Source organism: Diorhabda sublineata, chromosome 2 (assembly GCF_026230105.1).
Source record: "Diorhabda sublineata isolate icDioSubl1.1 chromosome 2, icDioSubl1.1, whole genome shotgun sequence".
Classification (NCBI taxonomy): Eukaryota; Metazoa; Arthropoda; class Insecta; order Coleoptera; family Chrysomelidae; genus Diorhabda; species Diorhabda sublineata.
This window is the reverse complement of record NC_079475.1, coordinates 2,966,357-2,983,539: the sequence shown is the minus strand read 5'-3', so window position 1 is coordinate 2,983,539 and position 17,183 is coordinate 2,966,357. Positions and strand designations below refer to the sequence as shown.

Sequence of the window (17,183 nt, the reverse complement as noted above, 5' to 3'; positions counted from 1 at the left end):
TGAATGATTGTAAGTTATTGTTTGTTTGCAATTTTTATATCATGTCGTCTAAAGATTCTTGAAAGTTAAGGCATAGCCGAGTGAAGAAGTATAAATGAGACGGCTATTATTGCTAGATATTGCACAACTAGACTGTAAGTTTCGTCTCATGTCAAAGTTAATGTGGGGAGTATTATATAGAATTAATTTCGAATGATATGAAGGATATGAGTTTTCAACAAAATATGGCAAACTTAATATTTATGTCTAATGTCCAAGAAATATAATACATTGGTTTGATGTTCTTGAAAAAACATGTCTAGCAACCTATAAAACGAGTAATCAACATTCAGAAAATCAAGAAATACTGCAGAATTAGATAAAAACGTATGATAGTATTTATAATTCGAATTTATATCGACACATTTATGTATTGGCCAGAAACAAATTATCACAAATTAAGCAATAAAGTCGAAACAACAAATTGTTTAGTTACCTGTTGCCATTTTGAATGAATATTTCAGGAGAGTCTATTATAACTTCACCATTTGTGGAAATAAGTACAGCATCTTTATGTTTCGCCATATCTAAAAAATAGATTATTGATAAAAATGTTTTGAAATTGTTTCACATTTCTTCGAAATATATATTTTGGTTTTAAGCAAGTGAATAAATAATTTTCAATTACGTATTGGAATGATTAAAAAACCATAGCTTTTTTCTTAAATTTATCAAAGTAATATGTTGGATACTGTTCAGATAAGTTTTATATAGAAATATTTATAAATTGATCACAATATCTATCCTAACATTTTTATATTTTTTGTTTATTTTTATTTTAATTTAATTCTTCAACATTTTTGTGTGTTCGTTTTTATTAATTTCGCCCCATTGAGGTTTTGGAACAAGCTTTTTGTTCATTCTTTATATCTACATATCCTCACATATTGCATAATTCTTATTATACAAGGATTAATACTAAAGTTTTGAGATGGACAAATAAAAACAAATATTTATTATTGTATTTGGCTTTATTATTTTTCAAAAATTCTCTATTGAGATGAATACACATTTATTTGAAGCATTTTTCCATTCCGATAGAATATATCCAAAATATGTGATTTGTGATTTTCAGCATTTATTTGCACCAATCGATACGAGCTTTTTTTAAGCGATTGTCAAATTATGCGGTATCCAATGCGAAAAAATCTTTTTGGAGAGCCAAATTCATCCTGTAGAGAATTGCGACCTCGATTGATTTCGGAAAACTAGTGAAACACGGTGGCTCGAGATGCTTCATCAACAAAAGTAGAAGCGAGTTGATTGGCACACTGCTGTTGGTTAAATCCACGTCGAAATTCATAGAAAACCACACGAATATGTCAGTGATTTAATTACATTTGTTGTCCAAGAGGAATGTTTCAAGTATCCGTAAACAACTCAAATAGCACATCAGTGTTGCCATATCTTAAAACTTCAGTAGCAACCCTTGTATATATGCGATGTCATTTTGGTAAATTCAGCAGTGCAAATTGCTGAAGATTTATCTACTCACTTTTAAATGTAAGGAGAATTATTAACTTTTCAAATACATAGGAAGAATTCATAATATGAATACAGTTTTTAGCGCCTTATAGTTCTTCCAATATCAATTGCAGATTATAAAAATCTTTGCCGGCCATTTTTTCGATCTACCATATGCTAGAAAGTATTCGTTAAAAGACAATCGAATCATTATAAATTAGACGGCATTATTCGCCGTTATTTAGACAGATGCAGTTAATTGTAGTCCTATTTGGAACTTAGAAATAAATAGGTAATTATTATACCTCGTTAACTTGCTACAGCTAAATATTAAATTATAAAACGTAAATAAGACAGTAAAATGTACATGCCTGTAATGGAGTTTGGTTTAAACAGGGTACCAGACGTGGACTGAGTCCTTTTTGTACTACATTCGTCTATTAGAACTCAAGCAAATAAGTTTTTCTGTGAATGATCCACAGCAACTCCTTTCGTAAATACTCAATAAATGGAAAATTTATTTACTCTAGTTAATTAAACAATTCTAATTGCATTATCAGATTGCTGAATATTTTCCTTTTCTAAACATTCGAATACATTTAAAATAACTTGCTGTGCTTGTATATCTGAATCTTTATTATTAAATTCATACCTGTCTTTATTCTCACTACATTGTGCAATCTCATTGTCTTTTTATTTATCTAAAGAAATTTATGAATTAAATTAATCTCACCAAGCCACGCCAATGCTTATCGCAGACTTTCTAGCAGGAATATTTCAAAGAAATTGTGTACATACACCTTCGGCCAATAGAAAAGCATTTATGTTTATGAATGAATATTGATGGTCCTCTCATAACTGACTTTTGCAATTGATATTGGAAGAACCATATTAATAACATAAAAAACCTTTTTATCTATGACTACCATTAAAATATGAACATTTAAAAACTCATACGTCTAAAAACGTGGAAAAATAACAGTGATTTTTAAATGGCATAATCATTATAACACTCTTTTCTATTTTCATATTTATCAAGTTACCTTAGATAATTTTGTGTTGTGTATTCTCTCTTTTCGAAAAAAGGCACTCACTACGCTCTGCTCGTTTCAATCATATTCGCAACTCGTGCGTAAAACTATCACTTCACTTACTTGTATCATAAATAATTATTGAAAAATACTATTACCTATTAAGTGTGTGATATTAACATTCATGTAAAAACTAATTGAAGCTGGATTATTTTTTCTTGTGTATGGGCCAAAGGTACAAACAATATCAAAACAGGTTACTTCATCCGTAGTACAATTTAAATATAATGTTTTATTTGTTGTTATCGTGATTTCCTTTTCGTTTATTTTGATATCTTCTTTTTTATTGCTTTCTGTAATGCTCTTGAAAATTTCTACCTGTCTTCTTCTCCGTTTCAGTAAACCTAATTCATCTAGAGCTTCTTTCTCTTCGGAAATATTACAAGACAATGGTTGTCCTGCAAAAAAGGCTTGTATTGGAGAAATAGTGAGGAATTGAATTTTCTTCTCTTTTGTTTGATACTTATATGGAACTTGAACTTTAACTTTGATGCTGTTTAAGGGACTAACTCCAAACTTTTCAATCTGAAAATTAATTTTATTGAAAATAACAATATTCAAAATCACACGCTTCTACTGACATTTATCTACAACTTTAAACAAGTATGTGTTTATTATAATACTTATTATTTACGTAAGTTTGTATTAATATGGGCAAAGCAATTGTCAAAATATTCGAATAGAAAAAAATTTAGTTTTATGCATTATTAAAAATACATATTCTACTTTTATTAGTAAAAAAATAAAATTTTCGAATAAGTTCAAAATTTAAACAATGGTTTCTAATTCAAATCAGTAGTCATTGGATAGCAATCTTTCTTTGATATGCGATCCGTTAAACCTGCTTCATATCTGCTGCAACTAAGTTGACCACCGAAAAAAGTATTTCGGAGGAAGTTTGGCAGATTAAATACTTCAAGGCGAATTCAGAGAAAATCTGCGTAGACTGGCAACAGTTCATTCAGAACTCTACTGGATCTGAAGTTATTTCAACTATTGGTTAGTCCAAAAATTGTTTAAGATCCTTAAAGATACTATCAGAAATAGACTTTGCGATATTTGCGCTGAGAGGCATGAATTTTTCAGGTCTACCAAAAATTTATGATATTGGTAATTTACTTTTTTCCTCAGTTTTTGGTATTGCTTTAGAAATTCCGTAATTTTATGATTGTAGACCTAAATAAAAGATGTGAAAGTTAGGAGAGGCTCGGAGATTGGAAGTGATCATTTCCTACTAGTAAGGGAATGGATAAAAAACATTAAGAATAAAGAAACTGCAAAGTGAAAATAGTGAATAAGAAATTAGGTGCTACAAATTAAAATAGTAACTAACCAAGGTCAAAAAGTATCAAGAATAACTGTATGAAAATCTAACCGGCAGCAACGAAAACAAGACAAGTAAGTACGTAGGACTAAATGCAGAAGAAAGATCATGAAGTATAAGAAAAATTACGAACACAGGATTTAAAAGAATATTGATAGAACGAAAAAGTGAAAGAGGTAGGGGAGTAAAAAACAGAAATGTAAGAGTATCCTATCTACACAAACTAAAGAAGTATAAGGAATACAAAGGGCAAGAATTGGAACCAAGAAAATAAAAAATCATGGACTGAGTTATATGTTAAATACCGTCATAAACTGTTTTGCCAAATATATTCAACTAAATATTATATATACAGAAGAGTTAAGGCGCATTTTCGTGATGGATCAACTATGTTTTTCAACAAATGCACTCATTTTTTCTAAGGCTGGCATCTCAACGTATACAAATGAGCCTAGTTTTATACATTTGGAAACCCAAACCCTTATGGCTATCACTTTTTTTACTTTCTGGGGAGTATTTTCATATAATGAAATCCATTGTTTCTGTATTTTTGAAACTAGAGTATAAAGACACACCCTAGTTACGTCTACTGTGACATATCGAAGGAAAAATTCACTTGGTTTGAAGATATTCAACGACTGTTACATATTCGGATTTTATTAACTAACTAACCTAACCTAACTGTTTTTTGAATAGCTGCAGACCACAACCACATGAAAATCACTTCATTACACGGAACACTTTCAGGATAATATTTGGTTCATCTATCTGCTTTTCCAACTAAAAAATATTCTATCAACACTCGAATTTCATTTTTCTCCATATTTATCGAAGAGCAAGAGCAGTTTCCTCTATACGAATACTGAAATTCACCTTTCTGTAAGATTTGATAGAAATTTTGACAAATGATATCCGAAACATGGCAGCAGCTAATAATATAATCACCGTAACAAAAATGATGTAAATCTCTGAGGCGTCAGTCTTCCGTTAAACGGCTTCCGCTTTAGCAGAGATTTTCTGATTTTTGCTTTCGTACTCAAAACCTGTTATTTTGAAATTTGAATTGTTGGATTTTTCAAGTATTTCAAAACATTGGATCCATTTGAAATTTTGCACCGATGAGAATACAAGAATTTCATAAATTTTTGTCTCGTTGCTTAAGAACCACTTACAAAAAGTATGTCGCAGACATGTGATTTGTCCACATTTTGGTGAAGTTTCAATAGCAAATTTGGAAACTTAAATTAATTTCAAATTAATTTAAGTTTCCAAATAAGGATAGAGTGATTGATAAAATATATCATTTTAATGTAAAACAGCAGAGGGTGCTTTCTAACATAGTTCTATAATGGCTCTACTTATAACAGTATCTATCAACATAAAATATTCACTTCAACGGACATCAAACAGGCTTTCTACATTAAAATATCTTTTACTAATCATTCTACCTTCATTTGGAGGGTTAGAAAAGTTCTTTCCTTATATCTAATTTGTATTACTATTAAATAATGTTTTTTTAGTTTTCAGATTATTACTATTTTTGCATTATTTTTAAGTTGATTGCAAATAATATTGCAAATAGTAAGCGGTCAAGCCAATAAATAAATAATAAATAAATTTTATATTACCTTATATGTGTGAGTCAATAGGGATGCCATAAGTGAACTACTACCATAGTAATTTGTTTCTTGTTCAATTTTCCTACAAAAAAAGTTCGTATGAATATTTTATATGAAACTGAAACGAAATGAAAAACATTTTTTTCTGAATAAGAGTATTGAGATATATGTCGAGGATTTACGAGTAAGAGTTTTCCTTTAAAATATCAAATATGTGAAGTATTATACCCGTTTTCCCTTGGTAAAATTAGGCGCGTTGCATGTTAGGGACTGTTCATAAATTACGTAACGCTGAAATTTCAAAATTTTATGGCCTGTCTGTCCGTCTGTAACGCTACCGTAACAATCGTACTCTATCTGTCTAGGATAACCAGGGCCGGATTAAGATTTATAAGACCCGGGGCTAAAATAATGACGGGGCCCCCTTAAGGAATTCGAAAACCCGTAAAAATTCACAAAATAATATCAATACGTTAGATTTGTGGTATCAACACATCAAAAAATACAGAATGATTTCCAAATGATGGGGCCCTCTTGGACCTGGGGCCCGGGGCTATAGCCCCCCGAAGCCCCTAGCTTAATCCGGCCCTGAGGATAACGTAACAACCTCTCGAAAAAGAAAACGAGTTATATAGACCATAAAAAAGCTATTTAAAAACGATGCTTTGCTTATACTTGTTTATTTAACTTAAATATTGCAAGCTAAATTATCTAATGTCATATTATATGATGTTGAAATTATATTTGCTCTGATACATTTTTTGTCTTATTAAAAATAAATAAATTTTAGGCGTATCGTAAGTTACACTCATTTTAGATTAATCAGTACAATTATAAAAATCATTTCGTATCCTTGATAAAAGGTTTTTCCAACAATTCTTCAACATTATGAATTTCTGGAACAGAATTTATCTCAAGTCCACAATAATTGATTATATTCAGATTTTCTATATCAACGTTCCCTTCATCCACTCATTCGATTTTTTCTCTGATTGTGCTTTTTTCCTTATTAATATTCCTTTGCCTCGTCTTGCAATAAATTCTAACAGCTTGACTCTTTCTGATAACGACACAGATGAACCATGTATGCTTTGCTTATGAATTTTGAATTTTTTTTTTGTAGCGAAATACAAGCCACACGAGTTGCAAGTTCTTCCCAACAAATCTTTTTGCACGCTTGATGATTGAGCACGGCGATTTTTATTTTTAAATGCGGATTCTTATTTCAAATAAATAAATTATTTATTGTGTGATATGATAGTGCCAAAACCAACATTTTTATTTTCAATGCAACTCCTTGTATATTATCAATTCAAATTATAACGATCCTCAACTATTTTTTAAACATTAAGTGTTCTCAGATTTATTAAAAAAAATTAACATTAAAAAGAAAATTATTTTACTTTACAAACTGCCTACATTACACTAAAAACCTAATAATTAATACTTATTATTTCTTAATAATGTAAAAAAAAACCTGTCAACGTAGGAAATGTTTAAAATGCTCGGTGAGCAAGTCTCAGTTACATGCTAATCTGGTATGTTTTCTAACGTTACTCAACATTCTATTGATCCGCGCCTTTCTATTCACCGATTTGGAAAATTTTGGTTCAGGTACTGCCGGACATTGATTTGTTAATAGCGAGCTGAAACCAGTTAATTCGCAGAAACTAGTGGGTTTACTGGATCTGTATATAATTTAGTCAAAGTTGGCATATTATTTTGGAGCAGTTCGAACTATTTATCTCGATCCAAGTTGACATAAATGAAAAAAGGACCTACGATATGATTTCCAACAATTTCTGCCAAAACAAAAACTTTTTCAGGATACTGCGTATGTTCTTCTCTCATTAGACTATACCGGCAATTTTGACTATTAACATGATCGTGAAATGTAAATGTGCCCTCATCTCTCACTTTGGTCAGCTACTTTTTATACAAGAATTAGTAGTTAAGTTTTGTTATAAACCAATAAAAACAAATATTCATAATATTAACAATATTCTCCATTTAGCTTACTTCTGCATGCGTTTGAACCAATTGTAGAAGCATTTTTTCCATTCCGATTGAGGTACCTCCAAAACATGTTATTTGAATGCATCAACCGCTACTTAAGGTGTAGAAACGTTGAAATCGCAATTTATTTAAGAAGAAATCATTTGGAGCCAAACAAGTGCCAAGCTGTACGGCGGATGACCTATCAATTCGATATTTTGCCTGTTCAAAAACGTTTTTGTTTGAACTATGTGAGAGTTCGCATTGTCGTGGTGAATGATTAGTCTTTTGCGATTGGTTGGCCTGATGTTTTCGAACACTTTTGCCAAAAAAATACTGGTGTACAATTCATAATTGACCGTTCTACGTTGCTCTAATGGAACGGTGGCGACATGTCGAAGTGCTTCGTGCGCGTCCAAATTTTGTTGGAATTGTCTCGTCTTAAAAGATCAGATCCATAAAATCCTTGTTGTTTAGTTTCTGGTTCATAAGCTCACATCCATGATTCGTCGCCTATTACGACTTTATAGACATCTTTTGAAGCACTGCGATTGAATATTTCAGCATTTATTTGCCCCAACCGACACGAGCTTTTCTATGACCTATTGCCAATATATGCGGCATCCAACTTGAACAAATCTTGACAGCGAAATGTTCATACAATATTCAATGTATGCGAGTGGAACTAATGCCTAAGTATGCCTCAATTTCACGGTATGTTATTCATCCTGTAGCGAAGTGCGACCACGATTGAATTCGCAAAACTAGCGGAATATGGTAACATGAAATGGTTTAATCACCAAATCAAGGCAAGTTGATCGACACACTGATGTTGGTTTAATCCACGTCGAAAGGCATAGAAAATCATTGCGATTATATTCTATTTTTTGACCAAGATGAATGTGACAAGTATCTATAAAGTATAAACAGCTTGAATGTCACTCGTATGATAGTACATTCCGAGTACGTCCACCATTAAAAACGTTAAACTTTATTTGACATATTCACATCAGTGTTGCCATATCTCAAATCTTAAGTAGCAATTCTCGAATTAGTCTTACATTATGAAGCTCGCGAAACTGCTTTTCTATTTTTCTAATTGTTCCTTGTGACATAGGTGGCAACTTTGCAAATGTTTCGTGTAATAAGCGAGCAGCTTCCATTTATGTCCGTGTGTTGTCTCCATAATTAATAATTTGTAGAAAGGTTATTTTGTGCATTTTTGTTAAATGAACCATTTTTATGATTTTATTCTGTACCGTTAACGAAATTCAAAGTAGAGTAGAGTAAATATAAAGTGGTATGTACTTTATAAGCTACGTTTATATAGTACTTCTAAATAGTAAAAATATGAGGAAGTTATTAACCATTTTACAAATTAATATACCCCAAGTGGTACCAGTTGGTTTCCAGCTGTCAGTGTAAGTATAATAACATATAAATATACAACGAAACATGAAGAAGTGCACAAATTTATCAATATTACATCACTTTCAGGGTAAGATGTCTATGCTGATTCCCTATTGTCATTAAATGGAATTAGTTTACTTGAGTTTAGGCAGCGGATAAATGGAACAAGCCTAAATGCACTCGGGAAGCTGTAGCTGATATACATGCAGCTGCACTCCAAATCAGTAGTTCTACACTCCCACCTTTGGGTGGATCAGTTCTTATAAAGCTAAGTATTTACCTTAATGTATTACTATAGAATTTGTCGCTTGTTGATTAGTACCACCCGGTTTACGGGTTATACGGAGTTGTTCGTGATACTTGAAGAGTAGTTATTTAAGTACAACCAAACAATGAAGTTAACGAATGTAACAGTTAAATTAAGGCCGATGTTTTTATGCGACTTTATTGGTGTATTAGTAACTTAAATTTCTAAATCTTCTTATTAGAGTTTATTTCCAAAGATTCTGATATAACTTAGTTACTTAAAAGTAGCTAATAGTTATATTTTTCCCAGAGGGTGAAAATCCTAGATATTCTAGAATGCTAAGCATATGCTTAAAATTGGTTTCAAATCCCTCGAAGACAAAAAATCAAGAAAAGAACATAAAAAAGTTTTAAGCTATAGAATAGGGGTGCTCAAACTTGAACTGCTGGCTCAATATTTTTAGACTACTTACGATCGACTCTGAGGGGTTGCAAGTATGTGTGATGCAGGGTTGTCGTACATACACGATACACCCTACCTACCTAGGTAGGGTGTACCGTAGCATATATAAATATTAGCTTTCTGCACAATATAGGTACATTATTTTAGTCAAGGTTTGGGTTAGGTTTAGTTAGGTTCTTCTCTACAATATCAATGAAAAAACTCATAGTTATTCAAAATTGCGAGTTTATTGGTTGTTACAAAACGAAAGAGTTACATATGGTGTTAAACCTAACTAAAGAGTGGCTTTGGATGTTGAAGCGTGGCACTGTATGTCCTCAGCATACTTTTCATAAGATGGTACGTAACCACTGAGTGTTAATCGCAAGCATGATGACATATGATCGTCAGTTAGTCGATTGCGATATTTTGACTTAATTATCTTCATTTCAAAAAATGCAGACTCGCACAAGTAAGTTGACCCAAACAATGCCGTCAGTTGAAGGGCGATTTGCCTTAGATTCGGATATTTATCTTCAGATATAAAACACCAGAAATTTGTATCAGATGAAAAAGGATAACTCATAAATGATGCTATATTTTCCAATTTACTGCAATCATAAAAACGCATTTCGAATTGTCCCAAAATATTTGATAATTCAGCCTCATACGTATCATAATTAAACTGAGGAATCCTTGCTTTCAAAGACGGAAAATGTTTCAGATCCTTTCTTTTCAGTTGATCTATCATAAGTTGCAATTTACTTTTGAATGCGTTTCCTGCGCTAATCATCTCAATAATAGTTTTACCTTTACCTTGAAGCTCCAAGTTAACGATGTTTAAGTGCATTGTGATGTCAGTCAAAAATGCCAAATCAGTCAGCCATTTTTCGTTTTTCAAAATCTGAGTGTCATCACCTCTTCCGTCCAGAAAAGCTGTTATTTCGGGCAATAATTCTTGAAACCTTTGTAAGAACTTTCCGCGACTCAACCACCTGACGTCTGTGTGAAGAACTAAATCAGTGTGTTCAGCTGACTCCCTATCTTCCAACTGCAACTGAAAGAGCCGCCGTTGCAAGCTACGTGCACGGATGGAATTCACAATTTTTGTTGCAATGCCCATAATTTCCTCCGTGTTTAAAACTTTGGAACACAAAATTTGTTGATGTATAATGCAATGGAATGAAAAAAATGAAGGGAATTCTTCATTAGCTCGACACAATGCCACAAAACCGTTTTTGTTTCCAGTCATTGCTGGTGCTCCATCGGTTGTAATGCGCACTAATTTATATATTGGTAGCTCGTAGTTTTTTACAAAATTAAAGAAAACTTCATATACATCTTCGCTACGGGTCTTTCCCTTCAGAGGAATGATTGTCAAAAATTCTTCCTTAGCCGACATGTCACTGAATACCATCCAAATAAAAATACATAGCTGGGCAGTGTCTGTCATATCGGTGGATTCGTCAAACTGTAAAGAAAAGTATGTACATTCCATGATATCATGTTTTAGTTTATCTGCGATGTCCTGACTCATGACTTCAATACGCCTTGTGACAGTCGGACGAGATAACTGAAGTTCTCTAATAGCAGACATGATTTCTGTTTTATTTTTAAAATCTCCAAATAAAGTCTCACCCGCTTCAATAAATGCTTCCTTCACCACCGATCCATCTTCGAATAGCTTCTTGTGTTTCGCCAATATATGAGATATTTTAAATGACGCGATCGTAGCAGCTTTTGATTGTTTGGCTGGTTTTGTGAACATGGTTTGTTCTTTTTTCAAACAAGATATAAAATCACTTACTTTCCGTTTTCTAAATTCACTCTGTGGCGAAAAATCCTTTTGATAGTTTTTATGAACCGTTTTATGATGCCTCTCTAAGTTACCACGCTTAGGTATTACAACTGACGCACGACAAATAACACAAATGCATTTATCCTTCACCATACAAAAGAAAAATTCTTCCTCCCAATCCTTATTAAAATGATACGTTTTAGATTTCTTCACTGCACATTTTCCACTATTTAATAATAAACTTTGTATCGACGTATTATCGCTATCAAGTTACAATTCAGAATGACTCCAATTCATGCAGGCGCAACATTTATATCGGCGTGAAAGAAAGTCTCGAATGTTCCCGACAAACGCGCCGCCCGAAACTAGACAGTACAGTTTAGTCTAGGAACAACGCGGCTTTTCTTTGACAAGTGCCGCGCGTTCCTTTGATAAAGCCGCCTTTTGCCGCAAGCAGTGTTATTTTATTACGTAATACATTTTTGTAGTTTAGTTACCTACCTACTTATTAAAAATTTTTTTCTTCTCGAGATCTACTCAAAAAGCACTCGCGATCGACCGTTTGAGCACCCCTGCTATAGAAGGTAAAGTTCCACACTTAGGGATTTTGGAACTATTTTATGCCTGGCCTGCAGATAACTGAGAGAAGATTTGTATGGCACAGAACTATATTGAGTAGATAGAATGATTGAATACACATTTATCAGTTCCATGGAAAACTTAAATGTTAATTAATTTGATTGTAATTAGTGTCAAATCATATAACCTGTAATGGTAAAGAAATTATGAGTAGTTAATAAAATTATTTTAATTCACAGATGATTCTATTTATTTATATGACTGTTTAAAGGTTAATAGATCATTTTACAGATACCGTATACTTAACTAAATCAAACCCGTAACAATATTAATTCTTGTCATGAATCTTAATATTCCAGAAACAGTTGAAGATAGTTATAGAACATTATATATGAATTATGTTAGAATTTTTTGAATAATTAAAATATAAATAATATATAGAGGGTATAGATTCTGTCACATGACACACTATATATATAATTTTTTTATTTGAAAAAATGCACATATAAAAATACAATCGACGTCTCCAAGCGTTTTCCCCAACACGCCCCCATTTATTCATTAACGAATTTATTCCATTTGGCTATTTCACACCGTATGCATGAATCGGTCTGTGTCTACCATTTTGAAAAAGTTTCAATTTCAAAGTTTCCGAATAAAAAACGGAATTAAAAAATAGTTGTTATGATTTTCAAGATCTCCACAGTTGGACAATATTTGAATATTTTTTCTATAATTTCGGATCTAGTAATAATCACTGCAGAAGTGGGTATTGTGGTATGAAATGAACAGTAGCAACTTCAAAAATTGCTGGAATAACATAATGTTTTTCAAAAAGTGTTCCTTCCCATTTAAAAAACAGGCAATAAAAATGATCAGGAGTTATTTAACCGGGGAATGAAACTCCCTTCGTCATTGAGTCCACTGTCAGCTTTGATTATCCAACCCCATTTAGACACTAACAAGATCCCCTGATAACTAAACTATATCAGGAGTTCATCTCCGGCATTCTCTCCCAAATCCTACTTATCTAGGATTTCGCAAAAATTCTTTCCATCTAATAATTACACTTTCCTAGGCGCCACGCCTAAAAAGAATAGAAATTTATTTTCAAAAACCTCAACCCAAAACATACAAAAACCGTCCTATCTATAACGTACTATACAAACTCCACAAACAACTCAACAACCCCAAAGTTACAAACAACCCCAACCTACCTAACTTCCCAACAATAAAACCCCATACTTTTCACTTACTTTATCTTCGAACCTTAAACCTAAGAAGCCTTCTTCAAAAATATATTTCTCAGAGAGAACTTCATAATCTCCTCAAACCCTAAAGGCCGTTGAAAGAGCAAATGAACTTCCTCGAAGCCAACTCCAACGGCACATATCTCTTTAAAATCTACGCCTCTTTCCTCTCGAAACGTTGAACAACAAAATCCGTTACGCCATCGTCGTGATTCCAATCAATCCCGTACAACGTCCTCCAAGATTTTCTTTGAGATCGTGGAAAACCACCTATTCCCTGGTCTGCAAAAATTCTACTCAGTCGAGGAATTTTACAAAATCCCACTTTCATGTTTAGGATCATTAACAATTCCGAAATAGTTTATCCTTACGCCCTCCCTTGTGGCATCAGATTCTGGACTTTCGCACTACTGTGAAGTTTCAAATTCCAATGCTTCACCTGTACTACCCGTCAAATAGCCAATCCGCAGGCTTCTACAGATCAAATCCAATCTGTCTGGGTGCATAGGACCACGAACCCGAAAATTCTAAAATTGCAGCGGTTCATACCCCGATTACCACCCACGTTGTGCTAAGAGGATTGAAGCCCTCAAAGTCTTCTGCTCCAATTACCCTGGAAAAACCACAAACCTCTTATCTGTCCGCAGACTCCAAAATCCTTATTGGAATTGTAAAAAAGTACGTAGAGTCACAGCATGAAGTGTAAGGTCAAGAATTCTTCACCTCCGAAGACAAAGCTGCCCTCTTCAAAAATAGCTTGCGAATTTGCTTCACTCCAGCTGACTGAAATGGTCCAATCGGCTTGCCGAGTTGGGATAAACTCCCGCTCCCGGACGGAACGGAATCTCTAGACAGACATTGAAAAATCTACTTGAGACAACTCTCCCTAGCGGCCTATTTAAGGTCTACGTGGCATTTTCATACTTTCTTCAATGTTAGAAATCTACCAACAACATTCCCAAACCCGGCAAAGACCTCACTAAGCCTGAGTCTTACCCCATATCGCTCATAAGCGTCCTAGATGAAGTCTTTGAACGGCTAATCAGAGGTAGAATCTGTGACCGACCAAAATATAATAACAATATTTCATAATCGATTCAGGCTCGAACACTAGTTACAACGCCATCACCAATCTTCAAACTATCATAACTCAATCAATCGAAGACACTGTGCCACCACCCATGGATGCCCAAAAGGCTTTCGGTTAGATCTGTCATATAGGATTTATTAGAAAGCTTCTGACTATCCCACTACCAAATCTTCATTTGTCACCATACCATTCATATCTTACTGACCGCTTCATAAGTGTTAAAGTCGGTTATTGCCTACATCAACCATTTAGCCCTCTTACTGGCTTTCCATAAGACTCCATACTAGCTCCTTTTTATACATATGATACCCTAGACAATATCGCACTTATTATAGCTTCCGCTCCAGACATTCGCTCTCTCAATGTCCTATCCAAAAATTATTTGAATCAATTTTTGGATTGGTGCAGGAAATGAAGGGTGACTCTCAACTTTTAAAAAGCCCAATCCAACATCTTCAAACATCCTAATACACGGAGCGAACGATCTCAACCGCAAAATTACTACTTGGGGCTTTGGATTCGGATTAATTTGCGAACATTCAGATCATGATAGGGTTAACCCAATCATAGTTTCCGAAAAGTCCTATTGTTTCTTGAAGTTGGTCAAACTATTTAAGATAGCATTATTATGATTCTAAATAAGTGTATGTATTAATGCGTGTGTTTTTTGAATGCAGAATTGATTAATATATTTATTGAAGTGAATTTCTAACTTCAGAAACGGACACAAAAAGCTGTCCAGTGATGTTAAACCCTAACTAATTGATACACGCAAAATGGGTGTTCCATAAATCAATTTAAAGATATAATTTTTCACTTAAATTTCAGCAAACTTCCAAATTACGTGAAATGGCGCTCAAAATTTTCAGTTGCTCCATAATCTGAACAACCTTTGATAACCTAAATATGTTCGTTGTGTTAATATGTAGTTAAAACATACAGACACCACAATTTTGTTAAAAATATTTGTATAACATAAACTGGTTATTTTCATAATTTCATGAGCAACTGATATTTTTATTTTTCCTAGTTTACCACTTGACAATTGTTCTGTGAGCCTATTAGATTGTTATTGAGATTTGAAACACTGTAAATTTCAACAGAGATAATCGGAGATATGCATATATATCCCAAATATATTTAGAAATATATTTGTTTGGTACAACTTCACTATTAGTTACAAAATTAATGAGGAGCCAAGTTATAGTCAAACATAGTACATTTATATTTTTTTTTTTGATAAAAATTATACCAAGTTTATATTAGATAGTGTTAGAGGAAGTTAGAGGAACTTAAGCTCAAACTAATCTCTAATTTAAAATATCTATTTAATAATGAAAAAATACTAATGTGATCCTCATATGTATCTTCCATTCCTTTAGTTATTATACATTTTATTAAAAACAATAATAATATATCGTAAAGTATCGTAGCAAAATCTCTCTTGGAAAAATTTGTAATTGAAGGGTATTGCAGATAAAATCAACGTTTACAGTTGAATCCCCTGTTTTGTTAATTAATTCTCATATTTTTGGTTAGCAGAATACGGTAGAAATTCATGGTTACCTACACCCAATACCAAGCCGGGTATCATATTTCTAGGTATCGATATCACACGGTGTCTTCAACGTTGCCATGATATTGCGCCGCAGTATATTTTTCCCGTACAGTTATGTCAGATCAAAACGAGTTAATGTAAAAAAACTTAAATAAAACTGAGTCACGTTAATTTGTTGGAAGAGCTACTATTACTTCAAAATAATTATAAGAACTACGAATGGAAAGAAGTCGCAAATATTTGCCATTTATTATCATCGCTCGAATAACAATTATAACAATAAGCAAATAACAATAAGCAAATAACAATAAGCAAATAAAATACGATGTGCTGTTATTTTTTAAATTTCTCCAAATTTTTTTACCAATGTAGCTTCACTAAGAACGGTGAAATAACATTACCATACCTCACGTAAAGCTTACTATGACGATCGTAAAAAATAAAATAAGTGAATTTATAAATAGATGTGATGTTCACAAAAAATAAGTGTAGTTATATTTTGGTTTGAATATTTTGTATTGTTACGAACTCGACCCCAACATGAAAACGGTCCTGTACGGTTATAATGGAATTCTAAGATATGTGCGAAGTCGCGTCCCGTTTGATGTTTTTTATATATGGTTTCATCAAAGCAGGTGACTTGTTAACATTATTTTTTTTGAATTAATTTTTATGAAGCTCTATTTATTTATTTGTTTTGTTTATTTTATAAAATTTTTGAGAACATCATTTTGGATATATAAACGAGTTAATAAGCGCGATTAGTTTATATCAACAAAAATCCAATCAAAAAATATGCGACAGGGAAGCCTCAGATAGCAGTTTTACAAAAGGGGATAAAGTATAGCTGCACAACCCGAGAAGAGAAAGTGATTTTCTCCAAAATTACAAAAATCCATACTTAAAAATAAAAAATTAATGATTTCAGCTATCACATAAACAAGATCCCCAATGGAAAACCAAAAGTAGTCCTTCCTATCGACTAGCACCGTTCGAAGGAGACCATGACATAAAGGAAGAAGTGACCGATTGCGAGAAGACACTGATCTTTCCTTCGAAGAATTTAGAGAACTTCGTTTTGGATATATGAACGAGATTGTTTAACGCAGTTAGTTAGTTTATAATAAATAGTCATAGTGAACAGAACGAAATAGAAAAATAACCGAAGAATTTAAATAAATTATATGCTTGTTATGTATTAGTGATAAGTTAATTATTATATAAGTTAGTTTAGTATGGTGTAAGGGTTTAAATAAGGCAGTATTTAAAAACTTACCA

General features: G+C 32.8%; 1 protein-coding gene across 3 annotated transcripts in view; it reads right to left on the bottom strand.

Annotated features, from left to right (window-relative positions):
• The window catches only part of LOC130452766 (integrin alpha-PS3-like), a 91,994-nt gene that overhangs the window by 30,909 nt on the left and 43,902 nt on the right, over nucleotides 1-17,183 (bottom strand). For all 3 annotated transcript variants that reach the window (XM_056792187.1, XM_056792189.1, XM_056792190.1), the window contains 3 exons: nucleotides 5,547-5,619; nucleotides 2,693-3,119; nucleotides 476-566 (listed from right to left, as the gene is read on the bottom strand). In XM_056792187.1, coding sequence (XP_056648165.1) covers nucleotides 476-566; nucleotides 2,693-3,119; nucleotides 5,547-5,619 — 591 coding nt within the window. The remainder of the gene's footprint in view (nucleotides 1-475; nucleotides 567-2,692; nucleotides 3,120-5,546; nucleotides 5,620-17,183) is intronic.